Source organism: Bos taurus, chromosome 28, assembly GCF_002263795.3.
Source record: "Bos taurus isolate L1 Dominette 01449 registration number 42190680 breed Hereford chromosome 28, ARS-UCD2.0, whole genome shotgun sequence".
In the NCBI taxonomy this organism is placed as follows: Eukaryota; Metazoa; Chordata; class Mammalia; order Artiodactyla; family Bovidae; genus Bos; species Bos taurus.
The window spans coordinates 41,531,670-41,546,360 of NC_037355.1; the positions used below are offsets into that span (position 1 = coordinate 41,531,670).

General features: G+C 37.8%; 1 protein-coding gene across 3 annotated transcripts in view; it reads left to right on the forward strand.

Moving 5' to 3' along the window:
- The window catches only part of BMPR1A (bone morphogenetic protein receptor type 1A), a 141,837-nt gene extending 127,800 nt beyond the window's left edge, over nucleotides 1–14,037 (forward strand). For 2 of the 3 annotated variants that reach the window (XM_005226531.5, XM_024986576.2), the window contains 5 exons: nucleotides 2,667–2,859; nucleotides 5,220–5,517; nucleotides 8,827–9,002; nucleotides 10,012–10,142; nucleotides 10,230–14,037. In XM_005226531.5, coding sequence (XP_005226588.1) covers nucleotides 2,667–2,859; nucleotides 5,220–5,517; nucleotides 8,827–9,002; nucleotides 10,012–10,142; nucleotides 10,230–10,355 — 924 coding nt within the window. In that variant the 3' untranslated portion in view covers nucleotides 10,356–14,037. 3 annotated transcript variants of the gene reach the window in all.
- Nucleotides 14,038–14,691: the final 654 nt, after the last annotated feature.

The following is a 14,691-nucleotide window of genomic DNA, read 5'->3' on the forward strand; positions in this document are numbered from 1 at the left end:
CCTTTAAAAGAAAATATTTTAGGAAATTATTGTAACTTTGAGTGAAGATTTCTTAGGACACAAAAGGAAAAGTCATTTTAAAAAATGATAAATTGGTCTTTCTTAAAATTTAAAACTTTTCCTATTCAGAAGATACTATTAAGAAGACGAAAAAATAAAGTCACAAACTGGCAGAAGAGTTTTGCTAAAGAATTTGTGTTGCAGAATATATGAAGAATTTTTACAACTCAGTAATGAGTCAAAAAACCCAGTCTTTTAAATGGACAAAAGATTTGAACAGTCGCTTGCCCAAAGAAAATATAAGGATGATAGATATGAACGGCACATGAAGAGATGCTCAGCGTCATCAGGGAGATGCAGATTAAACACAGTGAGATACTACTGCACATCCACTAGTTTGATGAAAACTGAGAGAGCATTAAGTGTGGAAAAGAAGATAGATCACCTGGAAATCCCATGCAACACTGATTGATATGTAAAATACAGCTACTTTGGGAAACAGGTGGATGGTTGGCTTTAACACAGTGAAGCAGCCCCCCTGCCAAGTGTTTGCAGGAAAGGTACGCAGGGGCTTCCCTGGTGCTCCGGTAGTTGAGAATCTGCCTTGCAGTGCAGGGGACATGGGTTCAATCCCTGGTTGGTTATCTGAGATCCCATATGCTGAGGGGCAGCAAAGCCCGCAGGCTGCAACTACGGAACCTGTGCACAGCAGTCAGGAGCCTGCATGCCACAGCTAAGACACGACGCAGCCAAATAAATGAATTTTAAAAAAGAAAAGATATGCAGACATGTCCCATAAAAAGACTATGAAAGTTCACAGCAGCTTTATTTATAAGTTGTAGACAGCCTGGGGACTTTCCTGGCGGGGTCCAGTGGTTGAGACTCCGTGCTTCCACCGCCAGGAAGGCAGGAGTTGGGGAGAGGTACAGATTCAATCCCTGGTCAGGGAACATTCCACATGCCATGTGGCCTAATAAACAAACAAGTAAATGTTTTCAATTAAAAAAAAAAAAATTGTAAACAACCCAAAAATCCATCAGTTGCTAAATGAATAAATTGCAGTACATTCTTAGAGTGGAGTACCGCTTGGCAGTAAAAAGGAGCAAACTGCTGATACGCGCAACAGCAGCGAAGTGCGTTTCAGGGTATTTTATGCTGAACGAAAGGAGCTGGACACAGGCTGCTCACTGCGTGTTTCCATTTATGTCATACTCAAAGCTGTAGGGACAGAAGAGAGATCAGTGAGGCCAGAGACTGAAGGTAGTGGAGAGGGAATTGACTTCGATTCTCTACATCTTAATTGTGATGTTTGGTTGTGGTTACATGACTGTGTACATATGTCAAAACACGTTTTCAAAAAGAGTGAGTTTTATTATATATAAATTAGACCTCAGTAATTCTGACTTTCTAAAAAGAAATCACAAAAGGATCGTGTAACAAGTGATACATAAAGTGAGTCAGTTTAGACACTCATAAATCGAGCCCATTTAACTGTGTTTCCCGCCTGGACCGTGGTGTCAGAGTCACTGTATTGGTTTAGATTGGCTGATAATGTTTCTGAAAATGAAAGGTCGCAGTTTATGTGCTTCTTTCATCCAACAAATACTGATGAAAACAGTGGTGTACTAAAGATGTTGTCCTGTATAAATATCTGTGTTCTGTGAGTCGTGGGGGATGGAATTCAAACAAATGTATACACCAATAGTTACAATTGTGGTAAGTGCAGCAACTGAGAAATCTATATGTGCTGTGAAGGTTTTGAGAGAGAAGTAATACTCCTAAGGAAACTATACATACAAAAAGACTGAGAGAGGAATGAGCTTGACTGAATTCTAAAAATTGAAACAAGGTAAATAAGAGGGATGCGTGTGGGGGGTCAGAGTGAAAGGTCAGGCGGAAGAGTTAGGCAAGGGCCAGGCCATGTGGGGTCCTACATACAGACTGAGCTGAACGTTTCTAACTGTCATTTTGGATTTTGTGACATGATAAACCACCCCACACGCCAGTGACTTGAAACAACTAACGCTGATTATTTTTCATGATTCTGTGGGTCTTCTTGGCAGTTCTTTTTCTGAATTTGTTCAGCTAGACCCAAATGGTAAAGTTTATGTACATGGCCAATGGTTGGTATGGTTTTGCTCGTTTTGGTTACAGAGTGCCCTAAAATGGCAAGAAAGGGTAAATCCCAGTGCACAAAGACTTTTCCCTTGTTCTGTTAATACTTTAGCTGTTTTTCTTTTGCCCAAAGCAATTCATGTAGCCAAGCCCAGAGTCTGGGCACGGAGACTACCCAAGACTGTATGTACTAGAAGGGGAATTATATTGACCATTTTTGCAAACTGTCTGTCACACTGACAGACTGTTACTTTGTGATTTTAGAATATATTGTACATTGTTGCCTCTCCTTCTGAATACAGTACAGTCTTCCCTTGGGATTTACTTGAGGGATTGGTTCCAGGATCCCCTGAAGATACGAAAATGTACAGATGCTCAGGTCTCTTACAGCTAGCCTTCCATATCCAAGGATGCAGAACGGATACAGAGGCCAACTGTATAAACATTAATATTGGAGTTGGTTGGTTGTGTATACCATTCTTTTTGATGGGTTAGCCTATTAAACCACTTTCTCAATCTTAATACTTCTCATTTTACTTTTTCCTATGAAGGTTCAGCGAACTATTGCCAAACAGATTCAGATGGTTCGGCAGGTTGGTAAAGGCCGATACGGAGAAGTGTGGATGGGTAAATGGCGTGGGGAGAAGGTGGCAGTCAAAGTGTTCTTTACCACTGAAGAGGCTAGCTGGTTTCGAGAAACAGAAATCTATCAAACTGTGCTAATGCGCCATGAAAATATACTTGGTGAGTACACATTTTATTTTAGTCCCATGTTCTAGAAGGTTAATGGGGTGCCGGTGGAAGCCTAGCTCAAGGGCTTGAAAACATGTGAGCTCAGCTGTGTGCATTTGGGTAAGGAAACCTGGTGGAATATCTGCTTTAAATACAACCCAGGCCTGAATGCAGCCAGCCAGTCTCTATACATACCTCAAAGGTGTTTTGGGCTTGGGTTCCAAACCACTGCAATAAATCAGATACAGCAATAAAGCAAATGACACAAATATTTTGGTTTCCAAGTGCATTTAAAAGTTGTTTATACCGTACTGTAGTCTAAATGTGTAGTTGCATTATGTCTAATAAACAATGTACATACCTTAGTGTAAAAATACTTTACTGCTAAAAAATGCCAAAACTACAATAGTAACATCAAACATCACTCATCATAGGTCACCATAATAAGTATAATAATAATGGAAAAGTTTGAAGTTTTTTGAGAATTACCAAAACGTGACACATGAAGTGAGCAAATGCTGTTTGAAAAGCAGCTTCTATAAGACTTGTGGTCGGAGTTGTCAGAGACCTTTAGTTTGTTTAAAAAAAAAAAACAAACACAGTGTGAAGCTCAGTTAAACTAGGTGTGTCCAAATTTATTACCCGGCGGAAGAGAAGCAGCAGTGAGTTGTAAATTGGAAATAATGTAGTTTATTGGACATACTCATATAGTAACCCAAAAAGAGTCTCTAAAAGGTAATTGAAACAGTTTTCTAGGTCACTTTAACTATGTGCACCTTTGCCTCCTGTGAATGGAATCACCCCCCACCTCTGTGAGATGCAGCCTCATTTACGGTCTGTGCTAGTAGGGCTCTCCCCTCACCCCCATTTACACAATACCAAAATAACCTGGTATGATTTGATCGGTATGGCACAGAAACTCATCTGCCTTCCCTGGCTTTCTTTTCAGTGACTATTTCCTTGCCCTTTCCTTTAGAGAGTGCATAGCATGTTGCTAATAGTTTCCTACACTAACCGTGTTAGTTTCCAGGAACTGCTTATTGCAGATGACCACAAACTGTGTGGCTTAAAACAATAGAAGCTTAATCCTCTCCAGAGTTCTGGAGGCCCGACGTTTAAAAGCAAGGTGTTGGCAAGTCCAGGCTCTCTGAAGGCTTTAGGGGAGGACTCTTCCTGCCTCTTCCAGACTCTGGTGATCACCAGCTAACTGTCCTCAGCATTTCACACTCTCTGTTGGCACATGACCTTTCACCCGTTGTGTCTGTGTCCAGACTTCCCTCTTCTTGTGAGAATACTAGTCATTGAGTAGGTACCTACTGTAATCACCGGGACTTGATTATATCTACAAAGACCTGTCTCCAAATAAGGTCACATTTATAGAGACCTGGTGGACATGAATTGGTTGCAGGGGGAGGGCTATTACTCAACTCAGCACTCTCTGACCTTCTTTTGAAGAGAGGACAGACAAGAGGAGAAGGAAAGAAAGCCAGTATCGTGAACTTGCTTGTCAGTGAACCAGGCTGAAAAGGCAGATGTGATGAGCCATTGATGGGCAAGTGGGCGTTAGCTTAGTTAGGATCAAACTCTTAGTTGAATATAGTTAACTTAATTTTTAACTCTTTAAAGTAAAGGGCAGGAAATTGTAGCTGAAAAGAAAGCCCGGGAAGGTAGATGAGTTTATGCACCGTACTGATCAGATCATACCTAGGTTATTTTGCTCCTGTATAAATGGGGTGAGGGGAGAGACCTACCAGCATAGAGCATAGTTAACCTAACCAGCACTTCGGCCACCTGATGTGGAGAACTGACTCATTGGAAAAGACCCTGATGCTGGAAAAGATTAAAGGCAGAAGGAGAAGGGGACAGAGGATGAGATGGTTGGATGGCATCACTGACTCGATGGACATGAGTTTGAGCAAGCTCCAGGAGTTGGCAATGGACAGGGAGGCCTGGAGTGCTGCGGTCCATGGGGTCGCAAAGAGTCTGACACAACTGAGTGACTGAACGGAACTTTTAATGTGTCCGCTTTTCAGTTTGAAATGAAGAGCCTTTTCTACATTCCTTCTTCATAGTTCTTGGTGCTTAGGGAATCATGTAGATTAACAACATTCCCTCAGGTTATTACATATGTGATCTTTTTCTTAGTCATATTATCATTTCTATGATTAAGATTATTTAATTACAAAAGTATAGACTTACATGTAAATGACAGATGAAAATTTGAGTAATACATTCAAGAGATGTTGTCAGCTAAGTTAAATTTATATTATCTATAGATGATACCCAAGTTATTCTCAGTATCCTGAATGAACATCTTTTATTCTTCCTAGCCACCTCTGATAACTAACCTTTTAAACTCATTAATTAAACAGGTTTTATAGCAGCAGACATTAAAGGTACAGGTTCCTGGACTCAGCTCTATTTGATTACTGATTACCATGAAAACGGATCTCTCTATGATTTCCTGAAATGTGCTACACTAGACACCAGAGCCCTGCTTAAGTTGGCTTATTCGGCTGCCTGTGGTCTGTGCCATCTCCACACAGAAATTTATGGCACTCAAGGAAAGCCTGCAATTGCTCATCGAGACCTAAAGAGCAAAAACATACTCATCAAGAAAAATGGAAGTTGCTGTATTGCTGACCTGGGCCTTGCTGTTAAGTTCAACAGGTGAGTGGTTCTTTGCCTGGTGTTTGGAATTATTTTAATCTTCTAAAGATAGTTCAGTTCAGTTCAGTTCAGTCACTCAGTCGTGTCCAACTCTTTCTGACCCCATGAATAGCAGCATGCCAGGCCTCCCTGTCCATCACTAACTCCCAGAGTTCACTCAAACTTAAGTCCATCAAGTCGGTGATGCCATCCAGCCATCTCATCCTCTCTTGTCCCCTTCTCCTCCTGCCCCAGTCCCTCCTAGCATCAGAGTCTTTTCCAATGAGTCAACTCTTCGCATGAGGTGGCCAAAGTACTGGAGTTTCAGCTTTAGCATCATTCCTTCCAAAGAACACTCAGGGCTGATCTCCTTTAGAATGGACTGGTTGGATCTCCTTGCAGTCTAAGGGACTCTCAAGAGTGTTCTCCAACACCACAGTTCAAAAGCATCAATTCTTTGGCGCTCAGCTTTCTTCACAGTCCATCTCTCACATCCATACATGACCACTGGAAAATCCATAGCCTTGACTAGACGGACTTTTGTTGGCAAAGTAATGTCTCTGCTTTTGAATATGCTATCTAGGTTGATCATAACTTTCCTTCCAGGGAGTAAGCGTCTTTTAATTTCATGGCTGCAGTCACCGTCTCCAGTGATTTTGGAGCCCAGAAAAATAAAGTCTGACACTATTTCCACTATTTCCCCATCTGTTTCCCATGAAGTGATGGGACCAGATGCCATGATCTTCGTTTTCTGAATGTTGAGCTTTAAGCCAACTTTTTCACTCTCCTCTTTCACTTTCATCAAGAGGCTTTTTAGTTCCTCTTCACTTTCTGCCATAAGGGTGGTGTCATCTGCATATCTGAGGTTATTGATATTTCTCCCAGCAATCTTGATTCCAGCTTGTGCTTCTTCCAGCCCAGTGTTTCTCATGATGTACTCTGCATATAAGTTAAATAAACAGGGTGACAATATACAGCCTTGATGTACTCCTTTTCCTATTTGGAACCAGTCTGTTGTTCCATGTCCAGTTCTAACTGTTGCTTCCTGACCTGCATACAGATTTCTCAAGAGGCAGGTCAGGTGGTCTGGTATTTCCGTCTCTTTCCCTGTTTGTATTCAGGACAGTGGGGCTCCAAACGCGTGAAAAAAAGTGCAGTGACAGTGCTCGTCACTCAGTCGTATCCAGCTGTTTGCGACCCCGTGGACTGTGGCCCACCAGGCTCCTCTATCCATGGAATTCTCCAGACAAGAATACTGGAGTGGGTTGCCATTCCATTCTCCAGGGGATCTTCCCGACCCAGGGATTGAACCTGGGTCTCCTGCATTGCAGGCAAATTCTTTACCATCTGAGCCACCAGGGAGGCCCTGCAAACATGCATCTGTGCTCCTGTGATTATAAATTAGGATTTGGGGGGAGGTTCGTCTTAGTGTTTTGTTCTCATTGTGGTTTTTGTTTTTTACAAAAATTACATCCTACTCTACTTATTCTTGGTTTCCTAATTTTTATTGTCTTAGACATCTACTTCAGTTTATATAGATCTTTACTCTTTTTAACAGCAGTATGGAAACTTTTCCATTTTATAGATTACTATAATTTATCCCATCTGTGACCCAACTGGTGGACATTAAAGTTGCCTCCAGGTTCTGTTATTTAAAAAGTGCTTCAATGAATATTGTATTTTATCCATATATAATATTCCAGAGTTCTTGTACAAGTATTTCCTCATAGTGGATTTCTGGAGAAGGGGCTAGACAGAGAGTATGTGTATATTAAACCATATTAATAGGTTGTCCCTTTAGAAAGTGTGCATCAGTTTATACTCTCATAAACAAGATTTATGTATGCCATTGCTTCATCACTACTTGATATTGTCAATATTTTTAAACAATGAGAATATCACATTTTTAGGAAAACATTGAAATTGTTTTAATGTTATAACTCTAGAGTACAGCAGCCACTTCACATTTCAAAATTCATTTCAGGCCATAAAATTAAAGTATATAATAAAGCAAACATCAAAAGAAACTAAAGACCTATATATAGAAAACTATAAAACACTGGTGAAAGAAATCAAAGAGGACACTAATAGATGGAGAAATATACCATGTTCATGGATTGGAAGAATCAATATAGTGAAAATGAGTATACTACCCAAAGCAATTTATAGATTCAATGCAATCCCTATAAAAAAAAAATAATAATAATCTTCTGTCATTATTACAGTTTTCTATCCTATTGAGTTTTCATTGGCTCAAGTATTCATCAGATGCTATTTAAGACAATATAAAGTACATTATATTGACCTCCATTTCAGAATAGTTTCCAGAATTTTAACAGATCTGGGAACCTAAAAAAAAGTCATTCATGTCTTCAAACTCTAAAATATACTCCCAAAATTAAAAAAAAAAAAAGATAAATATTGCAGTATGAGTATGTAAACGAGACTCACAATAGAACTAAGTTGGTTGGACCCATAAAGAAAAAAATGTAATCCTAAATCACAAAGGATCACATGAGAAAGAAAAGCAAATGACACCTCTCAGTTTTCACATTTACTGATCCTAGGACATGATTCTGAGAAGGCAATGGCACCCCACTCCAGCACTCTTGCCTGGAGAATCCCATGGACGGAGGAGCCTGGTGGGCTGCAGTCCATGGGGTCGCTAGGAGTTGAACACAACTGAGCAACTTCACTCTCACTTTTCACTTTCATGCATTGGAGAAGGAAATGGCAACCCACTCCAGTGCTCTTGCCTGGAGAATCCCAGGGACCAGGGGAGCCTGGTGGGCTGCCGTCTGTGGGGTCGAACAGAGTTGGACACGACTGAAGTGACGTAGCAGCAGCAGCAGCAGGACATAATTTTCTACCACATTTTATATTCAGTACTGTTCTCTTTCTTAGAGAGACACAGAACTTATTTGGTAACAAAACTTGACCTGAAGTGATTTGAGGTATTTACTGTCTTTATTTATTCAGTTAACTGTGAATATTCATACTTAGTTTTTTTCTGTGGACTTAGTAATGATTTTGATTCAGTACTGCTGCAGACCCTGCTGGAGATGTTATATAATATATAGCATATATTTAAAGGGTATAATACATGTTTAAAATCTGAAAGATGTTAAATTTCAAAATACACCTAGCCCCAAGGATACTGATAAGGAAATGTAGACTTATTAGATTTTATTTAGTTGTGTATACAAAACACACACACATACACAGAGAGAGAGAGAGAGACAAATTCTGACTGTTACACAATGCAGTGAAAATAGAGAAGAAACGATTTTCTTTTCTCTCAGCCTGGGCATTTTCTGTCTTCTGTTTCAGTGACACAAATGAAGTTGATGTACCTTTGAATACTAGGGTGGGTACCAAACGCTACATGGCTCCAGAAGTGCTAGATGAAAGCCTGAATAAAAACCATTTCCAGCCCTACATAATGGCTGACATCTATAGCTTTGGCTTGATCATTTGGGAAATGGCTCGTCGTTGTATCACAGGAGGTAGGAGTTTCGGTAGCATGTTTCTGGTTATGTCTGTATACTCATCATTCAAAAAATAACAGCTTCAGCTGTATAAGTTAGATGTCATCTATGTCAGGGATCTCCAAGATCACTCACTGGTTCTGTAATTGCGTTAGGACTCCCAGGATTCAATGTATAGTTGTCTTCATAGCAAAGATTTGTTACACTGAAAGGATACACGTCAAAATCAGCAAAGGGAAAAGAAAAGGCCTATGGGGCGAAAGTTCAGAGGAAATCAGGCACAAGTTTCTGAAAGTCCTTTCCCAGTGGAGTCACTCAGGATGTGCTTAATTCCCCTAGCAGTGAATTGTAAAAATGTGAAATATTGTCATCTAGGGAAGTTCATTAGAGATTTAGTACCCAGAGATTTTTTTGGAGGCTGGTCACATGGGCATCCTCTGCCTGGCATGTATAAAAATTCCAAACTTCTAGAAAGAAAGCAGGTCGTCAGCACAAATTATATTGTTTGCACAAATACTCTAGTTACAAAGGCCAGCCACCCTTTTCATTTATATGAGTAGAGAGAGTTGTTTACCAGGCAAGTTCCCAGATACCAGCTAAGTGTCAATCTTTCAAGCAGGCCTTTTATACAGATAGCAATTTCGGGTCTGCTTTGTTAACTCATTTCTACATATACATTGTCTTTCTACTGCAGAAAAAAGACTCTACTCATTTATTAGTAGAAGCAACTGTGTACATAAAAAATAAGACTAAAAATTTCGGTTGAATGGTTCACTTTGCTTATTTTAAGGGATGTTGGCATGTTCAATATGGACAACTATGGTGGGGATATAGAAAATAATCAGATATTTAAAAAGAAAAGTAGAACATACATTTAGTATGAAACGTGAATCATCTACTCAGTAGTCTCTTCTTCTTTATGGGGGAATCAATTTTAGTCCCGTAGCTGAGTAACAAGCGCTGAGCGGATTGATGTATTTTTCCAGCCACCATTTTTGTGTCCACTGTGTTTTCTCACTCACTGCAGGAATAGTCGAAGAGTACCAGCTGCCGTATTACAACATGGTACCCAATGATCCATCATACGAGGATATGCGTGAGGTGGTGTGTGTTAAACGTTTGCGGCCAATTGTGTCTAATCGATGGAACAGTGATGAAGTAAGTGGGGTTCAGTCCTCTCAGGAACTGATTGCTAAGTGCTGCCAAAGACACATGGCCACTCATGACATTCTCTTTACTTTTCAGTGTCTACGAGCAGTTTTGAAGCTGATGTCAGAATGCTGGGCTCACAATCCAGCCTCCAGACTTACAGCTCTGAGAATCAAGAAGACACTTGCCAAGATGGTTGAATCCCAAGATGTAAAGATTTGACAGATAAAAAATCATGAGGAGAGATTCTAGACTGCAAGAACTGTTTTCACCCAAGGAATGGGTGGAATTAGAATAGAATGAGGGTGTTAACTTGGTTCTCAGACTCTCCTCACTACACCTTCACAGGCTGCTAATACTAAACCTTTCAGTACTCTGTAGAATACAAGCTGGGAACTTCTAAACACTTCATTCTTTATATATGGACAACTTTATTTTAAATTTGGTTTTTGATGCCTTTTTTTTATTGGATTTTTATGAACTGCATCAAGACTTCAATCCTGATTAATAAGTCTCCAGTCAAACTCTGGGTACTGAATTACCTGTTCATAAAATGGTGCTTTCTGTGAAAGCCTTGAGAAGATAAATGAATTCAGCAGAGATGGAGAAATGGACACGTTTGCCTTCTACCTGAAAACACGTTAATCTATTTGTATTCTGCCTTTGTAAACAGCCTATGGATTGCGACCTGTTCGGGACACAGTGCTGCTTGGTTTACGATAGTGTGCCATGCCTTGATGATGGGGTGTGTGTGTGCATACGTGCATACCAGAGTTCCTCTGCTGCCATTTGAATTAGAAGAAAATTATTTGTGAATGCACAGGAAGATACTGGTGGCTGTTGGTTTTGTGCTTTAAAAATGCATTATCTGACCGAGATTTGCCAATCGCATAAAAGCCATTTACCTTGCAAGTGAGCTAGCTTCTCCACCAAGTTTATTTTTTAACATTAAAGTTAATATAAAGGCCAAAAGGAGTAAAAAGTGTATGTAAATTTGGACTGTTTTCCTCCCACCACAAACTTTTTTTTGTTAATTGTTATTATTGTCATGAAAAGCATCCTGTCCAAAGTTGGAACTTCCAATGCCATGAACCTTCTAAAGAAAACACTTCTTATTGAAGTAAATACTAATTAATGAATTTGATAGCAATGTAAGTGCCTATAACCATGTTCTGTATTCTTTATTCTCAGTAACTTTTAAAAGGGAAGTTATTTATATTTTGTGTGTAATATGCTTTACTTGCAAAATACCTGCTTCTTTACAACCGTACTTTATACATGTACATATATTCACACTATAGAAACCAGCTCATGCGTACCTCATATCCCATCCTTAAGGGAAAAAAATTAAAAGATCATCAGAAAAATATATAAAGTAGAAACTATATGTAAAATCTTCACAATTAATTCAAAACAGTGTATCAAATCTAGGACTTTGTTTAACTTCAGGTATACACTTTCATTAAGATGCCATCATCTCAGTTCTGTTTATGAAGGGATCCTCAAATTAGAAATTTCTATCTCAAAGTTAATACACATTTATCATCAACTATTTTAGACACTTAAATCATTTAAAATTTTTAGTTTTATGATTTCTGTTTATAAGTTTGTGAAGACAGTGAAGAGTCAGGCAAAAAGTTCCGTATCTAGTCATACCTACATCTATACCATACAGCTGTTATCCAATAACATATTTAAATATAATACATATTTGATGGATGCCTTGTTTTCCCAAGGAATAATTCTGACCTACTTATTATATTTCTGTAATGCCTTTTAAATATTACTGTCTTACTCTGAACAAACAACTCATGGATGCATAAAGTGAGAATTTTCTTGCGTACAGCATAAAATAAATGTGGTTATTATAACAACATAGTGAAAAAAAAACTTCAAAGTGGAGGAATCAGAGCCTGTATCTGTCCATTACCAAAAATGTGATTGACATTTAAGGATGAAACTCTATATTCACAAATTTGAAATTTGCTCTAACAGTTTTGACCAAGTTTAGTAGTTTGCATCTGACATAACTAAAGTTTTGAGTGTTCATCAAGATAAGTAAATTGATATATTGATAGTACCCAATAACTTGCTCTTTGAGAATGTTTTCCCCATCACTATACTGAGAAATATAGGTGTTTTAATCTAACTTGCCATGTAATTTAAGAATAATTATGAGCTCTGATCTAAAGTTAACCTTGATTTATTTTTTATTTGATAACTATAAATCTTGAAAATAATTTGTCATCCTAATAAAGGAAAATGTAAAGAAAGGTGAACTATTCTTAGAAATGTTAAAATATTAAAATACTATGTGGAAGCAAAAATTCCAGGTAATAGATGACCATTATAATTTTTTAATTAAATTGATCTATTAAAAATGATATCAAGGACTAACTGTAGAAACTTGTTCAATAAACATATTTTCTAACAAAAGATGTTTTTTAATATTAATGGTCTTTAAAGAGCAAATGACGTCATATTTGAAATTCTAAAGTCTACAAAAAAGCTGCATGAAACCTATTTTTTTCCTCTCCTTCTTTTACTCTTATTCTTAAATATGAAGTCAGAAACTTAAAGAGTAAAAGAGGAAGGGTCTCATAGCACCTTAGGTAATTGGTAAAACCCTTGAAGCCGTTACTTGTCCTGCTTACAACTTAGCATCTTAAAAGTTTGTGGCTTCTGTCTGTCATCCCTTTAAGTGAAGCATAAAAACAATCAAAAAACCAAAGCAACCTGAAAACTTCATCTTCCCTCAAAGAAAAGTCTCCTTTTGAGTTCTCTTTCTGCTGGTAAATATCTCTAGAATCAAAGGCATACTAGCATTGACTTCAGTGTGTCTATTCGAAGCTTTCCCTATGTTTCTTATTGGACAAGTTTCTGAAGCATAAAATTTGAATCTGGTTTCTCTGGAATTGTTTTCACAAAAGATACTGCAATCACCATTTTAAATTGCCTTTCCAATTTCAGGAGTGTTGTTGACCTTAGAAAGTGACTTAAGGTTTTTGGAAATGATGTTTTCCCAGAATGTGCCAGATTTTTTATTTATTCACTGTATAAAAAAATATTTGATATCTGTTTTCCCCCAGATGCTTTGCTTTTGTTTAGAACAAAAATTGCAATTCATTGTTTAAAGAATCATGCATCTCTAAGTTGGCCCAAGATCAAATTTGAATAATTTATTCCAGGCAAGATTTTATAAATTAAATTACCTGTGTTTCATGTTGTCTTGAAATGTTTCTAAATATCTAAGATAATTTTGACAGAAATATGAATTAATTTTTAAACATTGTTGCCGCTCTTGTACTGTTTAAAAGTGGTAACATTTATTGTTTGCTTGGGTCAGATGTTAAAATAGTGGTGCAGCAGTTCATCTTCTTGCCTTAGCGCTGTTATGAGAGTCACAGCGAAAACTGCAGAGAGAGCTGACATATTCGTAAAAGTCAAGTTAAATCTAGGGCAGCGTCACATGAAGTTACGTGTAATGATCGTCCGCAAGGAAAGCGTGTGAACACTGCTTTTGCAAAGGCTTAAATATACTGTAATTTTAGCTTGTGCTCTGTCCTGTGCTTTCAATGGAATTATTTAAGCCCGTTTAGTGACTAGTCCTTGCCCATTTTAAAAACTAAAGTGTGGTATATATTGTATAAAATGAAAGTGTTATTATAGCTTAATTAGGAAAGTTGTACAGAAACACTGAAAAGGGTTAAAAACAGGCAGTTTTATTATGCAATTGTAAAACACCAAAAATATAGATTCATCTTTGATATGTAATTCACTAAATGTATTTTGTACAGCATCTGGTTTAAAAGGTGCCTTATTAAGTTTACCATTGATTGCTTTGTTCTATATATAGATTACATACAGTGTATCATTTCTAAGTAAATAACCTTATTTTAGTATACTTTAGTGATGTGTTTTGTGAAACTCTACTGTGACTATATTGTGTGTCAGAAGTCACGTGTCTGGTGAAATAACAAATAAGTTAGTGTACATACTGATGTCCCTGAGATGCACATTTCATCCACCAGAAACCCAGTTTGGGACACAGGCAGGTAAGTGACCACACACTCTTTCCCTTATGTAGATAAATTATAAATTACAAGCCTATTACAGCTGAGGGTTATTTTCCTTAAAATTTATTTTCTAATTCTAAAAATATGTACACATTACAGAAATTTAAGAAAACCTAGGTAAGAATAAAGAAACAAATGAAATCATTCAAAATCCTGTTGCCAGATAGTGCCACTACTTACATTTGAATGCATTGTTTACAATGTTAAGATCGCAGTGTGTTGTTATGTATCAATTGAAAATATAATCTTTTAAAAAATTGACTACATAGCATTCCACTAAGTAGATGGAACAATTTGTTCTTTATAATTCCCTGCTGAATATTTGGGTTATTTTCATTGTTTGAGAAAATATAATCAATGTTGTGAACATCCTTGTATAAATATCTTCATAGACTTATTTTCTTAGGTTACACTCTTAAAAGTGGAAACAACGGATGTGAACTTTCAAAAGTTCTTCAAGGTGGAAAAAAAAAAAAATCTGA